Below are 23,945 nucleotides of genomic sequence, written 5' to 3' on the forward strand. Positions count from 1 at the left end.
GTTTGATTGGTGGTAAATTCTCGATACTGTTACTTTATTGGTCTGTTAAAAATGTTGAAACATTCTATTAGGTTGTTCCTTAGCCAGCAGTGAGAGAAGCCGGTTGAGCACGTTGTAAGGCCATCGGAGTCGTCTGAACGCTTCGCAGGGGTCGAGGTGATATAGGAACCACTCCGTAACATCAAAAATAAATATTTATCAAAAATATATTTACCACCAGGTAAGTTGCGTTCAGACTACTGAATTCATAACTTTATGTATTTGATTTAACGTTTTTAGCTGATGAGAAAATGCGGCTACTTATTTAGCTGACTGGCTAATAAAGCTATGTAGCACATATTTATTTTAGCTAGCAGGCTAATAAAGCTCGCCAGCTGACCAGTACTAGCCACCTTCTTGGCAGTTAAATTACGCCGTTTGTGTTAAGGGTATAATCTATATTTCTATTTGGCTAACGTTAGTTAGTGAGTTGTAGATTTTTTGCGTTTGTTTGACTAGCTAGCTGGCTGTTTAGTTCGTTGTCTACTTTGCGAACTAGGCTGTGCTAATTACCAAAGGACAAGGTAGCTAGCTAAATGATTTGCTAGCTAGTTACTGTTAGCCAGCGTCAGCTAAATTGTTAACCGGCCTACATGGATTCGGAGAGTGGCAGGGGTATATTGCTTGCTGACAAAGCAGTATTTCTAGTATTTCTAGCTATCTAATTTACATTGGGTGGCTTCAAGTCATTTTATATAACGGAGAAACCCGTTCTAGATAACGAACTGAACTCACCACCCTATTGGTTGCGAGATATGTTACTGGGGTAATTACTAGGTAACGTTAGTTTGCATGTTAGCTAACTTGTGGTCTGAGTATTTTTCACGATGTTGATTGATTGGTACTAGAGCGCCAGCTAACGTTGTAACCTATAGCTAGCACATATGTTTGACATATGCTGTTATACAAGTAAGCCGAGGAACATTCTAGAACAGTCTTTACTACAAGTACTCTGGAAATAAATATGTAAATCTGGAAAGGATGTCCCACCTATGAAATTTGACGATAGCTTTCCCGTGAGGCAAATGTGATTTTTGGAGAGCATGTGCCTGTATTGCTAGCCTGCTAGCTAAACTGCTATTATAACGTTACACCCCCACATGTGCTGTGCGTATCCATTTTGCAATGCGGAAATGGGCGAGCCCGCTTCCATGAGCTAGCAAATTTTGCTAGCTAGCTTACTGGCTACCATTTTATCTTACTTTGCTAGCCCACGAGCTAATGCTTTTATCGATAGAACGCGGCCATGCGCTTGGAGCAGCACTCCACGTTGAGCTGATAAAATATAGCTAACATGTTGCGCATTTGCCGTCTTGCATGCGCCTAGCTAACGTAATTTAAGTGGTTTTAGCAGAACTTTAATTGATCTATGTGAATTTTTTAAATAAATGATTCAACAAGAAAATATAGTTTTGTCGCGGTTATTGCACTACAAACGAGGGAGAGGCTGACTAACTGATATATGTTTAAGTTAAATCTATTCGATTGTCCTGGTTAATGTATAGCTTGATCATGTCATTGAATAGCTTTCAGGGTAAAAGAGACTGTTAAAACTGAACATGCCTTCATTAAGTTTTACGCCCCTGCGTCCTCACTTGTCAGCAAGATTAGCGGGCGGAGATGTGCATTAATTCACGGGTGTATGGTTCCATTAGTATATGGGCTGGTGTATTTTTTGGCAGTTTACTGTAGTCTTGAGTATTTGGCTACAGGTCAGTGTTTGTCACACCAGGAAGCACACCAGAGCAATGAAATGAGAGTAAACCTTGGCCATGGTTTGTTGTGTCCTGCCCTGATAAAAAACTTGTGCACTGCATCTGGCCGTGTGTCCCACTTGCAGAGTTGTAATGAGCAGCTTGTTTTGTCCGCTTTTTAGATACAAACACGTTGACCAAAGAAATGGTGATGGAGAAGCCAAGTGCCCAGCTTGTCGGGCGAGAGTTTGTTCGACAGTATTACACTCTTCTGAACCAGGCACCTGATTATCTTCACAGGTAAATCTTGCACAACTTGTATACACAAGCCCCAACTAGCAGTATGCAATTTATAATAAGTTTGAAATGTTGAAGTAGTTTGGTGCGAATAGCGGAGGTATGCCTACTGCATGAGAAGCATTTTTTAAAATCTATTCTGAGAGCTGTGAATATTAGCCTATTTTATGACTTAAACAGGGCTAATGTCTCTTGGGTGAGTTCTGTTTTCTAATGTCACCTTGTTTCAGCCTCATTATTTTGTGGTCTTGTGTGTAAATTGTCCTTTTAGATGATTGTTTATTCATTTTATTCCTGAATGAAGAATATGTAGTTACACTGTCTTTAGTTTTCTTGTAGTAAGATTTATGAAGAGGGGAAAATGCTCATGCTGACCTTTTTAACCTCAATTTTCACAGGTTTTATGGTAAGAACTCATCCTATGTCCACGGGGGCTTGGACAGCACTGGCAAGCCAGCCGAAGCAGTCTATGGGCAGACTGTAAGTACCCAATTAATTAACAAGGCCTTTTGCTAATTGAGGTGAATGTCATACCTTCTGAAATTCGGCCCATTACTCAACCGAAGTCCCAAGGGGATTTATAATTTATCCCGAATGACACAAACTAGACCTACATTGATAGTGCCAGCACATGGAGCAAGAGCTCTGAAGACCGTTGCTAAAGTGAAACCAATATGAGCTGTGATGTGCTTTAATTGTGGTGTCTGGCTCCTTATAAAGTTCTGTGCTGCAGGGCCTTGGCGCTATGACAACCTTTTCAATTTCCATTTCTAGGAAATCCACAAAAAGGTGATGGCGCTGAGCTTTCGGGACTGCCACACCAAGATCCGCCACGTGGATGCCCACGCCACGCTGAGCGAGGGCGTGGTTGTGCAGGTGATGGGGGAGCTGTCCAATAACATGCAGCCTATGAGGAAGTTCATGCAGACCTTTGTTCTGGCACCTGAGGTAAGGAACCTGGACCCTTCATTAATGTTTTGTAGGTGTTTGAAATTTTGAAGGTGATTTTATTTTACCCTGATGGTGGGGGGGGGACTGGTCCTTACATATTTAAATTTGTATTCTATTATTAGAGCATGCATTTACAGCCTCATTTATTAAGATGTTCTCTGTTGGCAAGTATTTCACGTCATGCTCTTCCACTACAGGGCACCGTGGCAAACAAGTTCTACGTGCACAATGACATATTCCGCTATCAAGATGAAGTGTTTGGGGACTCGGATTCTGAACCCCCTGAGGGTGAGGAGAACCTTGATTAGCTGAACGTTGGCGTTGGAATTTGATATCCACCTGCCTTATTGCAGTTGTCTTTGAATGTGTACTGGTAAAACCTAAAAAGAAGATTCAGAGTGGTCTGACGTAAGTACTGACTCTCCAACGAACATTGTGTTATAGAGAATGCAAATGTTTTTTTGCATATGTCTGCTTTTGCTTCTAACAAATGGAACATTTTCTTATTACGCCAAATGTTGTGTAATTTAGAGTCTGAAGGTGAGGTTGAGGAGCTGGAAGAGAGGGTCAACACACCAGAAGTGGCGCAGGAGGAGTCGGCTGCATTTTATGAACAGACGCCATGGTAAGGACATTTTCTGTTCCTGCTTCCTTTATTAGGAGCCCTGCTGATTTAATGTTTTCCCCGCCGTCTGTTTTATTGGCCTCTGCTTGGCAGTCTCAGGATGCTACCGCTGTAGCTGTGAACGTGCCGCGCAGCGTGGTCATTCTGTAAATTGAACCATGCCACGGACGCTCTCCAGCAGGGAAGCGCGATTGGATTACTGGCCGTGTAGCGGCGTAATGGGCCCGCGTCAGCAGGTAATGGCGGCACACGGGCAAATTGGATTTCATCCCTCGCGGCTCGAGGCGGGAAACGGTAGCGCGGAACGGCGGCGGCGCGTGTTTCTTTCTGCGGGAGACGGCGGCGCTATTATTAGCCGCGCGGTGTGCCGTTTCAGCGCCGAGCTGGAGGAACCCCTGGAGGAGCCGGCCCTCAGCCCCGAGCCGGAGCCCACGCAGGAGCCCGAGCCGGAACCCGAGCCAGCCGCGCCCGAGCTGAAACAGGACCCCGAAATCGAGCCGGAGGTCCCCGCCGAGGAGCCGGCCGAGCAGAAGAGCCCCCCCTCTCCCACACCCGCCGACCCTGCACCTGCCGTGCCTGAGGAGAACAGGGTACGCTCCCCCTTCCCCCACCCCCGCTAATAGCATGACTGCTGTCTGCCATGGAGTCCCATTTCAGCAGCAGCACATTTTTAGAAAGCAGTAGATGCTGTTTTTTTTTTTCTAAAAATCAGTTTTGAGCGTGCTTTTAGCCAAGGTATGTTGTCATAGATTAGCAGGCTTGCAGGCTTATTAACTTGGAATATGTGACATTAATTACTAAATCAAATACTATGGAAGCAAAGAATGCTATACTTTGCGTGATAATTGGTTATTGTTTGGTAAAGCATTTGCAATAAGCAAAGAATTTACAATACCCTTATTATGTAAAAATCTATGAAGTCAAATATCCTGTCTATATAAGGCACAATTCATTTTAGAAATTAGTAGTATAAATGATGGATGTGGTTGACTGAAATTGGAATACAAATACAGATGAACCCATCAGTAAACAGAAGCAAGCGGTCTGAAGTGAAAACGGGTGGTCAGTGAAGAGGGCTTTTGGGGAAAGGATCTTTGTAGAATACACTAAGGCGCGGTCTGTGAGAATCCTAAGTTAAAAGATGGAAAAGGCTGATGAAAGGAGACCTGTAACCCGTATGGCGAGAAGGCGACTAGACTGAGTTGGTAATGTGTGCTTCCTGTGCTGCAGCCTTTCTCCTGGGCCTCCGTCACCAGTAAGAATCTTCCTCCCGGTGGAGTGGTCCCTGCCTCCGGAATCCCCCCCCACGTCGTGAAAGCTCCAGCCGTGCAGGTACGCCCAGGACAACGTCTCGCTTAGGATTTCATTTTATTTTAATTTCAACAGTGAGTGTAGCGTGGGCTTTGCAAAGATTCTCAGGTTTACGGTGCTATTCAATGTTGCGTGCACGCATAGCTGATTCTTGGAACTTTGCTGCAGCTGATTTGCTCCTTGGGCGATTTGCCAGTGTTCGTGCTAGTATCTCGTTCACATGTACCATAAACCCTGCTATCCACCGCTTATATGTGTTTACCTGTCAGTACATATGAGTTGGGGAAGCGCACAGCTCCACAAGACTCTCATAACGGTCCCTGAAATGGCAGACAACGCCAGAAAAGTTGCATCGTACAAGCTAACCTAAAAGTGAAAGTGAACTTGAGTAACCACTCACACAAATTATATGCACAGCTTTCCTTTTTTTTTTTTGTATCAACAAAGTTATTTTGAGCCAGTGGACCACGTTGCCCAAAAAAAGTCTAGCAGTGGCAGCTGATGCAGCTGTGGTTCTGTGCTACTGCTGCCTCTATGTAGGGGAAATGCTGCAGTTTCTGTATTGCTATGCTATGTCCAGTTGAATGTTTCATTTCTTTGTAGATATTTCTGTTCTGTTCCTGACTGTGTATGATCATGCCCATGGGCCATTGTGGTATTGCGCGCTTAACCAGAAAATTCACTTAATAGGGAGTAACTAATGTCCTGTGGCCCTAAAACCGGTTCAGTAGCCTGCGGCGCAATAATACGGAGAATGCAATTATCCAGCATGCACTCCTAGGGTGTCTGCCGTAATCTAATCTGCAGTTGGGACGGTTCTGTGATTCGGGCAGTTTGAGCTGAGCGCCCGTGCTCCATTGCACGGTGCAGCGTTTGCGTAGCCTAGCCCTCAGGCCGGTGGTGTGCCGCGTGTCAGGCTCAGTGAGTGTGAGGTGGCGTGCAGCGTGTCAGGCTCAGTGAGTGTGAGGTGGCATGTGGCCTGTCAGGCTCAGTGAGTGTGAGGTGGCATGCGGCGTGTCAGGCTCAGTGAGTGTGAGGTGGCGTGCGGCCTGTCAGGCTCAGTGAGTGTGAGGTGGCATGCAGCCTGTCAGGCTCAGTGAGTGTGAGGTGGCATGCAGCCTGTCAGGCTCAGTGAGTGTGAGGTGGCATGCGGCCTGTCAGGCTCAGTGAGTGTGAGGTGGCATGCGGCCTGTCAGGCTCAGTGAGTGTGAGGTGGCATGCGGCCTGTCAGGCTTGGTGAGTGTGAGGTGGCATGCGGCCTGTCAGGCTCAGTGAGTGTGAGGTGGCGTGCGGCGTGTCAGGCTCAGTGAGTGTGAGGTGGCGTGCGGCGTGTCAGGCTCAGTGAGTGTGAGGTGGCGTGCGGCGTGTCAGGCTCAGTGAGTGTGAGGTGGCGTGCGGCCTGTCAGGCTCGGTGAGTGTGAGGTGGCGTGCGGCCTGTCAGGCTTGGTGAGTGTGAGGTGGCGTGCGGCCTGTCAGGCTTGGTGAGCGTGAGGCGGCTTAGTGAGTGTGCGGTGCCTTCCCCTCGTAGCCCCGGGTGGAAGTGAAGGCCGAAGCTCAGACGGCGGCACAGAGGCCTCAGAGAGACCAGAGGACGCGGGAGCAGAGGCCAGGGCCTCCACCAGCGCACAGAGGACCCAGACCTGGAGGTACGGTCTTATCGCTCCGCACGCCCGCTGCATAATAACCCACATTATGGAAATGCCGTACTGCACTTTGTCCTGTCATTCTCTACTTATTATCAGCCAATTATGTCAGACACTCAGAACAGGATATCAGGGTCTGTCTGGATTGCTGCAAGGCGTCAGTTGACAATCCCCCCCCGGTATCTCAAATTGAAATGAGGAGAATTGTGGTTAATTGGCACTAGCCCGAGTATGCACCTGAAATCGCATGCTTTTGTACATAGCTGACAACCTTTTTATGATAGTTTTGCTAAACATATTTTCCATATTTTGTAAAGCCTGTTGCAAAAATCTAGCTATACGAATGAAATATTTCTCAGGGCTCTTAATCTTTTCCCCTTGCCCTATGACCGAAGGTGTAGATTTGGCACGTAGGTGAATTGTGTCCCGAGCGGTATTTGGCGTGTGAGTGACGGCTCCTCTCCTTGCAGTTCGGGAAGGCGAGCAGGGAGACTCCGAGGTGCGCCGCGTCGTCCGGTATCCCGACAGCCACCAGGTGTTTGTGGGAAACGTGCCCCACGACGTGGACAAGGCCGAGCTCAAGGAGTTCTTTGAACGTAGGTCATCCATTTTGGATCCCTAATTTAAACATTTTTTGTGTCATTTTAGGAATTAAAATAATTGATAAAATGTGACGTTTTTCTCTTTCGCGCAGAGTACGGCACAGTACTGGAGCTGCGGATCAACAGCGGGGGGAAGCTGCCCAACTTCGGCTTTGTGGTATTCGACGATTCTGAACCTGTGCAGAAGATCCTAAACAACAGGGTGTGTTTTCTTGTCCTTTTTTAAAATTTTATTTTTGTGTATGTGCAAGAAATGTGTAGCCTGTTTGCCGAATTTCTGCAGTGGATTGAATTTGGGTTGTTTTATTTGCTTAGGCCATCTGGTTAGTTGCAGGCAATCACCGTCTCGAACGTCTGAACAGATGTTTTGGGCCGCGTGCAGCAATTGGAAGTCCTGTAGCAGCCAAATCCAAACTAAATCCGTTCTGTGATGTCACTTTGGGAAAGCTAAACCAGGCAAGTTGTGTCGTAACTTCCGTTGCCGAATCTCGTTTCAATCCCAGCCCATCAAGTTCCGCGGTGACGTGCGCCTGAACGTTGAGGAGAAGAAGACCCGGTCAGCCCGGGAAGGAGACCGCAGAGACATCCGCCCGAGGGGCCCCGGGGGACCCCGCGACAGAATAGGGGGCCCCAGGGGCGCCCCCACCCGCGGAGGCATGGCCCAGAAGCCCAGCTTTGGTGCCGGACGTGGCACCGGACCCAACGAGGGGCGCTACACGGGTCCGCGCCAGTGAATCCCCCATCCCCCACAGCCCCCCCACCCCCCCCCACTGGCCCCCTCACAGACACACACACACACACACACACACACAGCCAACACACACACTAACCACTACTGATCCCTGTCACCTAGCAAGGTGGCTTACATCTCCTCTTCTCTCAGCGTTTGTTTTCAGCTTTGGGGTATCGGAATGTGATCCTGGACATTTATTTTCCTCATCTTTCTTAGTTCTGAACTTATTTGTAACAGACAAAAAAATGACAGAGCTACACGAATTGAAGAGAAAAAAAAAAAAAGAAAAAAAATCCAGAGACTGGCTTCGGCGTTCTCTCCCTGTTTCTTAAAGGAACGTTTTTACTTCTTGGGCAATCCTGTGTATTGCTACCACCGTCTTTTCAGAAGTTAAATACAAACACGGTTTGTTGAAATTACTGCAAAGTTCAATCATGTCTGTGTCTGAATGGTTGCTGCATCGAATCCTTTTACACCCCCCACTCCCCATTGCTTCCTTTATATTTCATCACGTACGACATGCAGTATTTTTAACAACTTTGAGCTATTGAGAGAACAAAACTTTTAATACATACTATTTTTAAACCACTTCATTTGTTTTGTAGTCTGGTTTCAACATGGCGATCCTCTGGAGAGAGATGTGTTCTGTTTTGTAAAAGCAAATTGTTGTGCCTTCTATTTATCTCATTCCAGTCATGAAAGATGTAAAAATAAAGTGTAGATTTGCTTTATCGCTAAATTTTTTTGAACTTATTCCACGAAGTTTTTTTGAATTCCACAGAAAATTGCTTTCATTTGAATAGAAGACACAAAGGTTGTCCCTCTTGTCTGCTGTGTTTTAGCCTTGGCAGTACTGAACGATGCTTTGTGATTCCTTTGGACAAATGGCAATTATCCATTTCACTGATTCAAATGTGCCCCTAAACCCCCATCTGCAGACTTTGCCTGCTCCTGTCACCCAGTGTATGCTTGCTCAACTTGTCTGCTGTGTCCGGTAGTGCTTACAACAGGATATGGAGTAATTTTGCATGATTCCCTCAAATTTTCACATGAAGGTCTCTTGAGTAGTAGTGCGTCTAACACTAAATGCCTGTATCGTTTGCCTCGGTGATTGCAAGTGGTGGTGTCGGGCCATGAGGGGGCAGTCTTCTCTCTGGTGCAGGTCTGCAGCCTTGGTACCGGAGAGCTGCAGGGTCTGCTGGCTTTCCTTTTAATCTTCAAATCGGCTACAAATTCTGGTCCAAGAAACCTGGTGATGCGAGTTGACTGTAATCAGCTGTTTTAATTGAAGTACTGAGTAGTGCGGAAAACCAGCAGACCATGCAGCTCTCTGGGACCCGAGATTTAGACTCCGCTCTGGACTAAGTGCAAAGACCGACCAATCCTCAGCATAATGACGGGTACGCTAGTGTAGGAGATGCATCACTACAGAATGTGCCTCAGTCCTGGTCAAATTTCAAAGTTTGGTGTGATTAGTTTTTTTATTAGAGCCGTTCCTGGTAATGTTTCAAAACAAGTATTCAAGTCCTTTTGTCATTGTAGAAAGCGCTTTTGGCTCAAGTTTTTAAAAGTACACGAGTAAACTGGTCAAATCGGCAGTAATCATGTCGAGAAAATCCTAAAATGCCCCACCCGTAATTTAGAAAGAATTGGGAGGTGTTCGTTTAATTAATTCCAGAGTATATTGACAAGTCCATACTGCACAATGGCATGTTATCTCTGTGTTGGGTGGCAAATACAAAATGCTGTAATGTTCTCAGTTTTGTTTTCTGTGCTGGTACATGTTTTAAGGGTTACATAGGTGCTGCATAAAAATGAAGCAACAAGCAAATCTGTAAATAAATACTAAAGCAAATGGAAAAATACACGAGTATATGCACATGAATGGAGAGAATAAATAAAAAAACCTGTTAAATTTGTTTAAATAATTTTCACTTTCTTTTTAGTAAATTTTAGTTTTTGTCTATAATATTCTAAAACTGCTGAGATTTGATCAAAATTTGTTTAAACTTCATCTAGTAAGTAAATGTAGTGTAGGATTGGGTATGTTCAACCTGTTTATGGTTTTTTGACATTTGTATGCATTGTCAGACAGAGCCCCTCATTTCAATTGCCTTGCAGCACTGGAATTATACAATAATGTAATTATGTAACATCTTTTGTATACACACCTTTTTGCAAAAAACAAATGGTGCAAACTGATCCAGAGTGTGTCTTGGAGACCTCATGGTAAGATAACATTGAGTTTAATTAAAATATTGAACTCTCATTAGACAGGAAGACAAACTACTACTTTGTGAGACCTGAAACACCATGCAGTCTGTCAGAAGGCAGTCTAGCAGAAAGTGTGCCCAGACAAAGGATCACAACTCTCTTTTGTATAGTATTCAACTTGAGTCATATCACATGGAGGGCAGCGGTCACGTTACTGAGACACAAAACCAATCAGGCCTACTACAGTAAGTGAATGTGTTTCTATAAACTAAACATAACAAACATATAAATATATAAACTAAACATAACATAAAACTAATCACTTAATTGTCTAGTAATTAAATGATTAACTAATCAATTAACATTATTTTTGGTATGGTTATACTTGTCTTGATTGTAGTTTTCTACTTCCCACCAGCTTCGGTGTAGTCATCTACTTCTGTCCAGTTTAACTCTAAACCCTAAACTTAGACTGGCTCTTGTATTGCTAAGGATAAGTTACTAGCACATCACTCGGATGCTCTTGCTGTTGATTCCCTTCATTGTCATGTGGTCAGACAGGCGTCTCCCTCATCTCAAACAGGTTTACCTCATCGGACTGGCCAGGTTGTCATGGATTCTTGAACCTGGAAAACCTGTCAGGGCTTAAGACTTTGTTAACACAAAAGGATAACTTTGTATCGACACCATTATCAATTTTAGCACAAACAGGAATGTGCTTGTCCTGAGATAGATGATGCCACTTGGTATGACCAGGGGCAAGCTCTTTCAAAAACTTCAAAAAAACAAAAAACATTTTGTTGCCTATTCATTGTAAATCTGTCCCTTTTTAGTTTTTTGGCTGGACCACAACAGCAGGGCCAGCCCTACAAACACGAATGTCTGTGACTGACTGAGTGAGTGAAGTTATACCATTGGTCGGCCGAGTTATGACGTCACACCATTGGTCGGCCGGTCCAGCCATATACTAGGTTTGACCTGGTCTTGTTTTTATTTTATTTGATTGTTCTTGGAAAATCAATAAATAGCTGTTAACAAAAAAAAAAAAATAGCGATAACAATGGCAATATGCCAGATGTTGGACTTATTAGGAGAACTGTAAAAAAAAATGGACTGTTAATTGACTTCTGTCAGCTACTGTTGGGAACTTGCAAAACTGATATGCATTATTCTGAAAATTATCCACTGAGGCTCTGATTAGGCCAGTTCAAATCTGACAAAAATAACTTGTATACAGGCTATGTAAAAGTGCACTCCATGGAGAAGGGAGGGAGAAATTTTCAGAATTTTTTATGACCAAAGAAATGTTTTAAAAAAATATTTCACTTTGTATTTCTTTAACTGCTCTTTCCATTTTGTGTTTTGTCTATATGCATTTTAGTGCCTTTCGCCTGTATAACAAAACCACTATAATTTAGAAATACAAACATTGATTGATTCAGTTGTGTTCTTTATTTCAAGAAAATAGTTTTGCAGTATATGGTTTTTCATAATCTTTATGAAATTAGGTTGTTGCTGGTGCAGAAATCGATGCTGTAATGTTGGATACGTCTGACGCCGTCCAGCATGGTGGTAGTAGGTAATAAAGAGCATGAACTTTCCAGATTTGAAACATTACAGACACAAGTTGTTGGCTAATGACACACCCAGCTCTGGCATATGGCTCTAAAATATCTGACGTTCCCCACAACAAGGTAGTTTCTCGCAGAGCAACTGCTGGGGTCTCTGATTCTTGTGCAATTTGTATGGTGTATGAAGCACGAAGTTCAGCCACCTGTGCGCAGACCCACCTTCCATGTACACTTCTTTCATCGCTGTGAATCCGTCTTCCTTCTCCCCCTCACGACTGCCATCCAGTCTAGAGGCAGTCGTTCTCATAATGAACAGTGTCACAGTGCCATCCAGTGGTTCTGCTGACACCCATTGTCCTTTCTCCAGTATGATGCTTTCCTAGCAATCATGGCATTGATCTTGATCCAGTACCGTGGCAGGGTTCACTTGGTTATCTGATGACACAATGACATTTCATGCCAAAAGTATGGATCCCACTGTGCTTGTCTCTGGACATGGTCTGAGTGGTAGTGTGAGACAATAGATGTGTGGTGTGCAGCATCACCGTGTTATACCCCACAATCTGTTCAGTCTGTTGAATTGCCCATCTAGTGCAATCAAGATCAGTCAAACAATTTGACTTCACGCTTATTGGCATTAATGAAGATGAGTATCCCACTTTTCCCATCTGCCCATCACTTTGTACTTGTGCCTACACAGTATTGTATCAGTTTGTGTCCAAAGATGGCAAGGCTTGGTTGAATCAGGGTGTTTTTGTGCTGGGGAAGAAGACAGAGCTGCAAAGGATTCTTCCATTTCCCTTCAGTATTTCATTGAGAGGCTAGAATCAGGAACATCTGGAATATACTCTCAATTATTGAACAATCCCATAACAGATCACAATTCAGGTTTTAATATCTTTAAAATAACTTCCACTTGCGCAATAAAGCACGACCATGGATTTATATTCTTTTCCATAAGAGCACTACTTCTTATATTATTATCTAGGCTTATGAAGCTCACAAAATGCAGCATACTATTTTCAAGTGTTGTACCTGATTTTAGTGACATTAAAATTTAGCAATTTTAATGTCACAGTACAGTAAAATTACTGATGGCTTGTGTCTGCACAATCAATATTTGCTGCAGTTTCCATGCCCCTTCGTTGTCTCACTGGTTTGTAATAAGGCCTGAAATTCAGACAAGGGTTATTGGACAACTTCCAACATCAAGTTTTGTCTTCAGTTCTTTTCAAAATATTCCACAATTACAAGGGAAATTTATTTTCTCTTTGTCTTTATTGGAACAATAGGTATGGGGTCAACATTAATTTTCAATTCATTCACTGACAATGACACTTTAGCTTCTAATTTAGACAAAATGTCCACACCGAAAATGTTACCTACATTTATTAAGACCCACCCAAAATTCCAGAAAAATATCAATCTGGCCTCTTCAGCTGAACTTAAGATACAGATGTAAATCTGCACTTCCTGTGCTTACTGAGGCCAGAAAACGCCTATTCCTGGCCTTGCAGGGCATCAGTCAGTTCTTTCCACTCTGAGGATCAGGGTGATCAGCAACAGCAGGGGGAGCCTGTAGTCTTGGTTAAAAATTCTGAACTTCTTAACTAGGCAACCTTTGGCTCAATGACCAATGACCTAACCCTAACCCTAACCCTAACCCTAACCCTACGCCCTATGCCCTACGCCCTACGCCCTACGCCCTAACCCTAACCCCACGCCCTAACCCTAACCCTAACCCTAACCCTAACCCTACGCCCTAACCCTAACCCTAACCCTAACCCTACGCCCTAACCCTAACCCTACGCCCTAACACTAACCCTAACCCTAACCCTAACCAACTGTCCACAAATATGGTACAGGTCTGTCTGTGGGGATGGGCCATTACCTCTTCTTCCTTTCCCCTAATACTTGGATTTAAAACCTCCCTTCTGTCCCGGGAATGTTTGAGTATGTGCTGCAAGCAATTTCACCTTAGACTGAACGCTCTGTTCTTTTGCTTTTTTGTTCTTGGGCGGCTCTATCGGCTCGTTTGCTCCAGTCACTGATAGTGGGTAAGGTTGTCTGCTTCTTATCTCTCATAGTTACATTCATGGTGTTCATTGCCAAGTTCAGCACAACATCAGGATTAATTGAGCATACATTGTCTATACTGTCTAAGTAGTCACCATGTTTTCACCAAGTATATCCAAAGGACTTATCATCTCCCTGCAGAATTCCCATTGACCTTTTCTGTTGCTTTTCATGCAAATCACAACATAATGCTACAATGTATGGTGCTAAAGGCATCAACAATCTATTGTGCATGCATGTCACCATACTTTCTCCCTTTTTTCTTTATTACTTACTTCTTCAGTCAGCCATTTACACTCCACATTGGCTTGAACCCAACCTTTAGCATTTGCATTTCAACTTCTAGCTTTTTAGTCTCATGCACCAATCTTGCAACAATAGTGCTACTAACTTATTTTTTGTCATATTACTTTTCAGGATTTTTCCCTTTGTTCTCCCAACAACTCCCTTTGTAGCAAGCAGTAGCAATCAAGCAAGTGGCTCATATACAACCAATATGAATTGAATTTTAAATTCACTCTCTTACTTTAAAATGACTACATCAATTCAAATCAAGAGAGGTTTATTTGTTTAGAAAGGTGACCAGACAAATTGCCAGCAATACATACTGCATTTCCCTTCCTTGAATGATCAGTTCAAGTGCCCACTCAGGAATGCAGCTTGAGTTTGATAGCTATATTCAGTTCCAGCCAGAATCAAATCAAAATGATTCTACAGACCATAGAAATCCCAGAGCTAATACCAAGCTCTCTGTAAACCCTAGAGCTAATGCCGAGCTCTCTGTGACTTGGTCACAGTTTAAAGCAAATAATTTAGACAGACGAGCCTTCCCTGAATCTCCTCTCACTCATCCTTATCAGTTTAAAGACCTCGGTAAAGCCTAAGACTTCAGGTGCAAACTTATCCAGAGTCAGACTCAGACTTCTTGGAAAGTTAGTTTAAGCAAACTATGATCAAAAATAATAAAAAATGTTATATTTCATGAGACCCGAAACACCATGGTGTATGTCATAAGGCAGTCAAGCAGGAAGTGTGTGCTCATACCCTGAGCAACTGGCTCATATCACAGAGGGAGGGCAGAGATGGCTCTGGGTCACAGATTACTGAGACACTTCTACAACTTGTAAAACCAATCACAGGCCTACAGTAAGTGTGTCCATAACTAAAATTAACAGTATAACATATTTCATCAATGAATCACTTATTTGTCTGATAATTTATTTAATGTAGTGAATGTTTAACGAATCATAAATTGACATTATTTCTGATTTCTATAATTTTCCACTTCACCACAAATGCAGCATGAGGCTATAGCAGGGGTGACTAATTCTATTCCTGGAGGGCCAGTGTACAGTATGTGCAGGTTTTTGTTTCCACAAATTGCCCTGGCTCAGTAAGCCGATTAGCTCTAAAAAACCAATGCTGGTTCACTTGTAGATTAGAGCTCTATATAGGAACACAAAGGCAGACAGCAGCTTTTCATCAACTTTTCAATAAAATCTGCTAAATGTCTGATTAGACATGATTGATTCAGCTAATGAATAACGAAAAGCAGAAATTGGTGTGACATCCCGAAACGGATAGAGCTCTCCTTGCCCTCCCCTAATCTTGACCCTGTCTCTTCCCATTCACCTCTGGCTACACTGTTAAAACGCCCTACCAGATTCCTATGATCCAGGCATCAAGACAAGATGGTTTGATGTTGTAGAAACTCATCAGGTCACTTCCATTCATATACTGTATAAAATTCCTCCTAACAAATGTGCAGTGACGTATGACATATGATGACTTTCCCTAATTACCTTCATTAGAGAGAAAACAGCCTCCTTAGAGTTAAATTAAATTTTAATGACAGATTTATTTTTGTGTTAATTATCTTTTCATGAATTATGCTGGCATAAAATGTATTTTCTTGATTCATTGCCACAGCCCACAAAATATGCTGGAGAGTAAATGCTAATGTTCTCAGAATGTCATCAAGGACAGAGGCAGCCAGCAGGTGGCTGTGCACAAGTATTAGTATGTATTAGTATTAGTATGCCGCCTCAGCTCTTGGGGTTATATATTTCATTACATTTTTCAGTCTGCACCCTGTGGCCCATGTGGACCCGAGATGTCCAGCTACAGTTGGCAATAGCCCTCTGAGCATACGGCTCCCCAGCTGGAAGACCCATCCCCACGCCCCAGGCCCTCCACCCAAGACCCTGGAACACATTGGCTGGATTTGTCGCACAGGCTGTCATTGTCCCTCTGGGATCCTGAGTAAGGCAGAGTGTTTTGATTCATACACACTTGTTTCTTTTTCTCAATTGACATTGAATATTTGCCGTTGAAGTGAGAATTATTTTCTTCTTTGTTTGCAGAGGGGGTGGTTCTTGGCGGATTTGGCTTGTCACGCAAACTCATCGGGCAGCCCGGGTTTAGCCAGTGAAGCAAATATTCATATTTCATTCACTGAGTGAAGAAAAAAAAAACTGTCAAAGCCTTCATGTTTGGCTGGGTTCTCCCCTGAGGTGGATTTTAGATGTCAGCTGTAATGTACTTGTAGTCCCAGTGCAGCATGCTGTGGGGCCGATGGAGTGGGGGGTAAATAGACTGAGCCAGTCCTTTGAAGTACGCAAGCCTAAATCATAATTTGCGTGCCAAATTTAGGAGAGCTCTGTAACTGAAGGGATTTACATTGTCATGTCAAGCAGAGAAGATCCCACTGCTTCTGGCTAGCCAAAGGCTTTTCAGAAGAAAGGATGAGAGCAGAGAGCACTTTAGTATGCTTAATTGTGCCAGTTGGAGTGCCTAGGTCACCGGGCTGAAATGTCACCCTTTGGTGTAATTGCCTTGACTGAGGCCTCTATTCGGTCTAACTGCACGATAACTGTTGTCAACTAAGAGAAAAACGTTAAGCAAAGTACAGCAAACATATATGATGTTTCTAGCACCTGCATCACAAAACAAGCAGTCCACGTGTCTAGTTATGTCAGACAAGGTTCAGTGCAGTGCAGATTCAAATGGGGCCTAAATGACCAAAATAACTGACATTCATCAATTTAATGTATGCAGCTATACTTGGAAAGATGGAACATTGTCATGTTTTTTAGGCTGGTTGCCTTCAAGTTGTATTTCATTTTTAGCAACCTTACTGAGCGGCTGACCCCCACTGATTAATATGAAAGGGATGCGGAAAATATTCAAGGCAGTTTGATATAAGTCATTTTAGTTTCCTGGTATTGGTTGACTACTGGATATTTTCTCCTTTTGGTGTTGTTTGTGTATGTTACAAAACATGATCCTTAATGTGTAAAACAGTGCTGTGTTTACATGTTATATTTTAAAATAGATATTACATTTCACAGTCTCATGGCACACACAAGAAGAAAACTGAAATATTCGTCAAATGCTAAAAAGACATACTGAAACACGTATTCATTCTGCTCCAGCCTTCCTTAACTACAATTACAAGTTTCTTATGCCATTTTTTGTAAAAGGAAAATAGATACCCAATTTTCATTTCACATTGTCTTCCGTAGTTGTATTATATGCATCACTCTCATACCAGTGCCCAATGTTGCAATATTGGCATTGAACCCTGTGTTATGGTTGCCATACTGCCTTTATTTATTTTTTGGTTTTCACATGTGAAATGTAGAAATGTACAGGTATCTCCTAATTAAACAGTGTAAGGAATTCTAAAATCTTGCAATATTGGTAAAAGCTTAGGTAATGTTATAACCAGCTATTTTTACAGGGTCATATTGTGTATAGTTTTAGATTACTTGCGCACACATTTACATGTTATTCCATTATGGCCCTGCATTTTTAGGAACGTGTGTGTGTGTGTGTGTGTGCAAGTGTGTGGTTGTTTGTGTACACATGTGTGTTTCTTCATAGTTGCCACCATAACTGCTACATTTAACATACTAAATGTTTACTAGTTACTTGGTGTGTATGTGTGTGTGTGTGTGTGTATGTGTTTCTATGGATGTTTACACAGTTATTATGTAGGAAATACAAGAACAGAAAACAACAACAAGAGTATGCTCTGTTGTTAGGACTATTCATTAATATTATGACAGCATCAATTAAGCGGAATATAATATTTTCTTCAGACTAAACACTTATATAAACACATTACAAAGGATTATGTATGCGTCTGAATTAGCAAAAATAAAATTAAACAAAAATACATCATATATTGGAAAATGTGGGCTCTCTTCAATGAAAAGGCCATTGGTGTGTGTGTACAATATATACATTATTTTTTTATAACATATGCATCATAAGTCATACAATTACAGTGATTCGTACATATAACCATACAATTCAGAAGAAAATGTTTTGCTCATGGGCTTTCACTAGTTATTCTTTGAGTAAATACAATATAGAACTGTGATTGTTTTGTGGAATTTAAGTGTATTATGATTACACAAAGCTCTTTGAATTGACCAGCAAAACAAATAAAATAAGATAATAATTATAGTCCAACTCCAAGCAACCTTCACAATGTTCAGAAACAAGTGTTTTTTCAGAAAACCTTTAATTGTAATTAGAATTAGCATTATGACATAATTCAATGTTTAGTTATATACAGATACAGCAGAAATTTTACATTCCTTTTTTCTTCAAATTGCTCACATTTTTGTACAAGCCAAAAAATATCTGCCAACGTTAATATTCTATCCATGCAAAATATACAGTGTTTTTCAAATTTATAAATTGAAAAGATAAAACAAAGAGGACTTGCGTAACTTTGCCAGCTCCAAAGTGCACACTTGGATTACGGTGATTTGCAAATTAACATCTGCACTCTGTGCCACACAATATAAGCAAAAAAACAAACAAACAAACAAAAAGAAAAAAAAAAACAAGAAAATTAAGGCCATACCAAGTTGTGCAAAAAAAAAAAAAAAACTTTTCAACATTATTTAATTCAGTAATGAATGCTTCATCACTTTTTTTTATCTTATTCAGCTTTAGTTCAAAGACCAGATATGTAGTGGAGGGTACTGAAGTATATTAATTTGTAATTAGAAACATGTTTACCCCCATAGTAGAGCTGCATCTGTAATGATATCATGAGGAAATGAACACCAGAGAAACTGTCAAACAAAACCTGGCACATAAAGAGGAAATAATATTAACTTTAAATGAGCGTGAGTTAATCTCTTTTGCTTTCACATGATAATGTGTATGGAGTCCATATTTTATATTGCAAAATATTTCTTCCCATGAAAATAGTGATTATTTGTCTTAACTCGGGTCATTCTGTCTTAATTTACTCAGTCTGAATAGCTCAATACTTGTTTGCAGTGTGACAGTAGATCTATAGTTTAGTGATAAGCAAAAACTATCTTTGTGGTTTGCGTGTGTGTGTGTGTGTGTGTGTGTGTGTTTGTGTATGCATGTTTAGATAAGTTCTAGAATGCTTCACAGAATATGTCAGGCATTAAGACTAATAACTGTTAACTGACACAGGTCAGAGGCATAGAGAATTAGTAGTTACCTTTGTGTGTCTGCATGGATATATGCAGGTGTGCTGGATACACACGTGCAGCATGTATGAATATCACTGTCCACCCCAACACACACACATATGTTCGTATTGCTATACTTGTGAGGACTTCCCATTGACTTACATTCATTCTGTAACCTCTACCCCTAACCCTAACCTCAACCACTACATGCCTAACCTTAACCCTAACCTTAACCTAATTGTAATCCTAGCCCTAATCCTAAATCCTAACCCTAAAACAGCCTCTTGAACTTGTGGGGACCAGCAAAAGGTCCCCACCTTGCGTAATTTTCCTTATCTTCCTATCTTTGTGGGGACATTTGGCTATCACAAAGATAGTAATACATGCCCACACACACACTAACACACACACACACACACACACAAACACTTTCATTTCCATTGTTTCAGCTGCTGAACTGCTACTTAAGTGTTCAGGGGAGACATTTGACTAGAAAAATACTATTGATATGTATGCTTTTATAATAGGTCAGTGCATGGGAACAATCCACCACTGTTCTGGAATGAATAAATGGATTGGATGGAGTGAAATGCAAAATTTTCTGAATATTGAACACAATGTTAGGCACAAACTGTGCTTTTTTCATGGTCACATGACAGTGCAAATGTGAATAATGCATCTAACAGAGCAACACTGCAACAGTGTCAAATGGCAATTTGAGTTTTGGTGCAGCAATAAATTACCCACAAAATGTTTTACTTTCTTGTGGAACAGTTATTGAATGCACATATCGATAGTTTTACCCAAATTGTACAACCATAGTGTTACTTACAATAGATGTTCTTTTTCTAGCTAGGTTTCAACTAAAACATCACAGGTATTGTCTTTCAGATGGTGACACATTGCAAGAGATGCTGGCAGATAAGGTGAAGAAGAAAGAAAAATATATATTTCAGAAAAATTCAGTTAAGATAAATAGATTGTTTTAGAACAACAGGAGAGACCAAGGCTCAGTTATATTTATGTGAAACATGGAAGACATAAATATTGATAAAAATATACAAAATGAAAGCAAACAGAATCGGTAAAGAAAAATATTTATATTTGTCTTACAAGTGTAGCATTTTCCTATTCTATCTTGCAATATCAAGCTAGGAAGACAATGATAACAACTTAGTGAAAATAATTCTTTGGTTTTACAAATAAGCCAGGTGAAAACAACCACTTCAAAACAGAATTTGGCAAATGGTAGGTCCCTGCACATGACAACTGTATAAAATCATGTTTAAACGATTACAATGAGACTGAACTGACTGAAAACAAGTAAGGACAACATTTTATAGTACTGAACTATGGTGGTATTGTATAAACTGTATACTCTCTGGTATAATGAGATTTATGCAGAGTGCATTGCAATGTAAAAAGGCCAAAAATGTAAGCTTATAAACAAAATAGCCAAAAAATTGGAAATATAATATTGCATAAATTTGCCATGCATAGATAAACATAAGTAAAATTTGTCTCATCAATGATCAGAGGATTTAAGAGAATACACTTACAAAATAGTGTTGGGAAAAGCTATTGTGTTCCGATCGTGAAACGAAAGGCCAGTGGTGGCACACATATTTAATCAGAGGGTTTACTCCTCAATCTTTTACGGAAAATCAACATGAAGCACACAACTTTGTATAAACCATTCTGTATCTGGATATGATCATCATTAATGTTCTTCAGACCAATAGTTACTAAATACTAGTGTATTTATTGTATGCAATGTAAGTGAAATGGAACAGATTCACAGACACAGAAAATAATTGCATATTTATATATATATATATATATCAGTAATTGCATAGTAATCCCTTATGAAAAAAGAAATGCAATGGTTTGTGTCCTCTGGCTGTAAAAAAAAGGTCTCAAGACAGATACTATATGGAATTTTGCTTCTTTTTCCAAGCGGCCCCATTCAGAAAAAAGTGCATTTTGCATTTGGGGCCAATTCTGAAATTGTCAGGAGGTTACCATCTAACCAGACACAGCCTTAATTGTATGAAAGAGTTGTCTTTGCAGGGTTTTGTCTATAGCTTTTTTGACAAGCCTCCTGTTTAACATAAACATCAAATGTGTTAAGTATTTTTAATGTGACTTAAAACAGAATTTTTTTTTCTCACAATTATTATTATTATTATTGACCACTGCACCATTTTCCAACATGAATTAATGAAGTATTTTATATCTATGCATGTTAAGTGGTCTGTTCTATTCTGGATACACTTTTTATGTTCAAAATATATTACATTGCTACTATGTTTTATTTTTTGTGTTAAACCATTTCTTTATATACACAACTTACACATCATACATTTCAACACAAGATTTCTTTTTCATAAGGGATTGTACATTTGTGCATGTAAGCCTATATACTGATCATCACAATGAGCGGATGAGGTACATTTATGTTATACAAATAGATACAGAAATGGACAACAATTATTATTTTTTAGTTTTTCAGTGAGTTACCATTTTGGAGATTGCAAATCATGACCTAGGCTCTCAGATACAGAATGTTATAAGAGGTGAACAAGCATTAAAAGGTACTAAACTACAGTTATGAGTGAAAATAGCTAGTATATTTTGTAAATATATTTTGGAATTTAATTAGGAGAAATATTCTTGCTTCCTCTTTTTAATACTTCGTAAGAAGCGGGAAATGATCCTTAAATACTGCTTAGCAATGTTACTTCAGATGAATGCATAAATCAAAACAAGGATGGACTGCAAATGTAGAGTGTTTCAACACACACATACACTCGCGCACACACACACCCACCCACACACACACACACACACGCACACACACACGATGTAACTTGGCACAGCAATAAATAAAAGTAAGAATGGCCAAACACGTACATAGACAACTGCTATAATGAACAGTATGTTTGATCAACATTCATCAAGGCTCCATCTTGTTACTGATCTCATCCACCCAAACCCACAAAATCTTTGCAGTTTTGGCCGGGGATTGGGGGAAAGCATTGACAAGTGCTCATGATACACATATTGAAGCAAATTTATATATATATATATATATGACACGCGACCAGTCGTCTTTTGCATCACTTTATTGTTGGAAGCGCCAACCTGCCTCAGAATCTTTAAAAATCCTCTATTTCCAATAGACTTGCCTTGAAGAAATACTTTATATGTACTATATTACAGTGCTGTAGGTTTTGCCCTTTTTATTCTTGTAAAGCAGGGTTTGTCTTGGAAGAGCATCTCCTTCACTTCAGATACATTTTTTTCTCCCACCAGGTTAGAAGTTCTTCAGTGTTTTGTAAGTCTAATATTTACTTTTTTAAAATTTTCTTTTGTAAATATATTGCCACATTCATATTTCATGCATTTTACTGCATTGCTATTGCACAAGTCCGGATTATTCAGGAAAAAAAGGGGAGGAAAAGAAGAAGAAAAAGTAAAACCCCACGATAAATATTGATAAATACCTCTGCCAAGGAATTGCCACTGGAAAGCAAATGAGCGTGGACGAAGGCGGAGCAGGAGGGGAGGGGACAGACGGCGAGGTGGGCGGGTCGAGGGGGGGGAGGCGGACAGGCTGTGTTTTCCTCTCTTCAGTGTTTACTGCTTATGCACGTCTTCGCTGCGTATTATCTTGTATATGATCCAGTAGAAAATATTGAAAATGAGGAAGACGAGGGGGAAGGCCACGCGGGAAACCGTGTCGATTCTCTTGGCGCGGCCGATGAAGAGCTTGCGCATCTCCTCCACGGTCTTCTCCGCCGGGTTGGCGGAGGCGGGGGCGTTGTTGTTGTTGCCCTTGATGGCCATGCCATCCTTGGCCTGCAGGCAAGCTGGGCCCATGCCATAGGCGGCGAAGCTGAAGCGGCCCTCCCCAGCCTCGTCCTCCTGCAACACAGCGCAATATTCAATCTGTCAGGGATCGAGAAGCCATTATCTATTTAACACCTCCCGGCTCCTCGCTCCTTCACACACATTTAAGAGCCGCGCGCAGTGAAGAGCGGGGCTCACGCTAGGCCATAAATGCAGCACCGCCATCCCTCTCGTACATCCTAGTCCTGAAGGGCTACACAGACTTCAAGCTTTCATTTCAGCCAGGCACTTAAACACCTGATACCACTCATTTATTGAATGTATTTGCTCTCTCTCCCAAGTTCTCATAGCAGGAGTGCATCAAAGTGAATTGAAGAACCTGCTGGAATGCAATCTGGCAGGACTGTAATTGAGTAAATTTGCTGTAGGGGCTAGGCTAAGTTTCAGTATGCAAAGAAACAACATCCTGTAGCATTAGAGGTTTGTTCTTAGAACATTATACCAGCTAATTGGCCTGATCAGACTATCCACATCAATACTGTGATTAAAATAAGATGAAAAAAAGCCATGCAAACAGATAGGATTGATTAATCGTCTCATGTTTGAGGTAAGAACCTTAATCAAAATCAAAAGCTACATTAATTGTGTCTGGCAAAGTAGAAGTGAATGGATTGGAAGCGTTTACCAGAAAATATTTGTCAGCTGAAACAAGCATAAGATTAGTTTGGTTCAATAGATGGACAGTTATTTTTCTCCTTTGCACTTTCATTCTTTCCATTAACAAATGTTTTGAGCTTCAACATTTTATACGATTGTTCGCTGAACATGTATCTATATCATAACCCAAATGACATAAAGTTAATTGCATT

At 41.2% G+C, this 23,945-nt stretch overlaps 2 protein-coding genes across 3 annotated transcripts in view; one reads left to right on the plus strand and one right to left on the minus strand.

Moving 5' to 3' along the window:
- Positions 1-59: 59 nt before the first annotated feature.
- On the plus strand, positions 60-8,634 carry g3bp1 (GTPase activating protein (SH3 domain) binding protein 1). Its single transcript, XM_064328073.1, has 12 exons — positions 60-220; positions 1,916-2,033; positions 2,429-2,510; positions 2,805-2,978; positions 3,179-3,269; positions 3,513-3,606; positions 3,983-4,196; positions 4,837-4,938; positions 6,446-6,563; positions 7,031-7,156; positions 7,255-7,364; positions 7,666-8,634. The coding sequence occupies exons 2-12, from the start codon at positions 1,939-1,941 to the stop codon at positions 7,894-7,896; spliced, it is 1,437 nt and encodes a 478-aa protein (XP_064184143.1). The 5' UTR covers positions 60-220; positions 1,916-1,938; the 3' UTR covers positions 7,897-8,634.
- An 11,095-nt stretch (positions 8,635-19,729) lies between these two features.
- The window catches only part of glra1 (glycine receptor, alpha 1), a 55,565-nt gene continuing 51,349 nt past the window's right edge, over positions 19,730-23,945 (minus strand). For both annotated transcript variants that reach the window (XM_064328075.1, XM_064328074.1), the window contains one exon: positions 19,730-23,151. In XM_064328075.1, the coding sequence (XP_064184145.1) occupies positions 22,864-23,151 (288 nt within the window). In that variant the 3' untranslated portion in view covers positions 19,730-22,863. The remainder of the gene's footprint in view (positions 23,152-23,945) is intronic.

The sequence above is a fragment of the Anguilla rostrata genome, chromosome 3 (genome assembly GCF_018555375.3).
Source record: "Anguilla rostrata isolate EN2019 chromosome 3, ASM1855537v3, whole genome shotgun sequence".
Classification (NCBI taxonomy): Eukaryota; Metazoa; Chordata; class Actinopteri; order Anguilliformes; family Anguillidae; genus Anguilla; species Anguilla rostrata.

What these genes read in the sequence shown, in the direction of transcription:
- g3bp1 (XM_064328073.1), top strand. Translation starts at nt 1,939, where the DNA reads ATGGTGATGGAGAAGCCAAGTGCCCAGCTTGTCGGGCGAGAGTTTGTT. An exon ending in CCGTGCCTGAGGAGAACAGG is followed by an intron (nt 4,197 to 4,836) that starts GTACGCTCCCCC and finishes CCTGTGCTGCAG; the next exon opens with CCTTTCTCCTGGGCCTCCGT. An exon ending in TGAAAGCTCCAGCCGTGCAG is followed by an intron (nt 4,939 to 6,445) that starts GTACGCCCAGGA and finishes TTCCCCTCGTAG; the next exon opens with CCCCGGGTGGAAGTGAAGGC.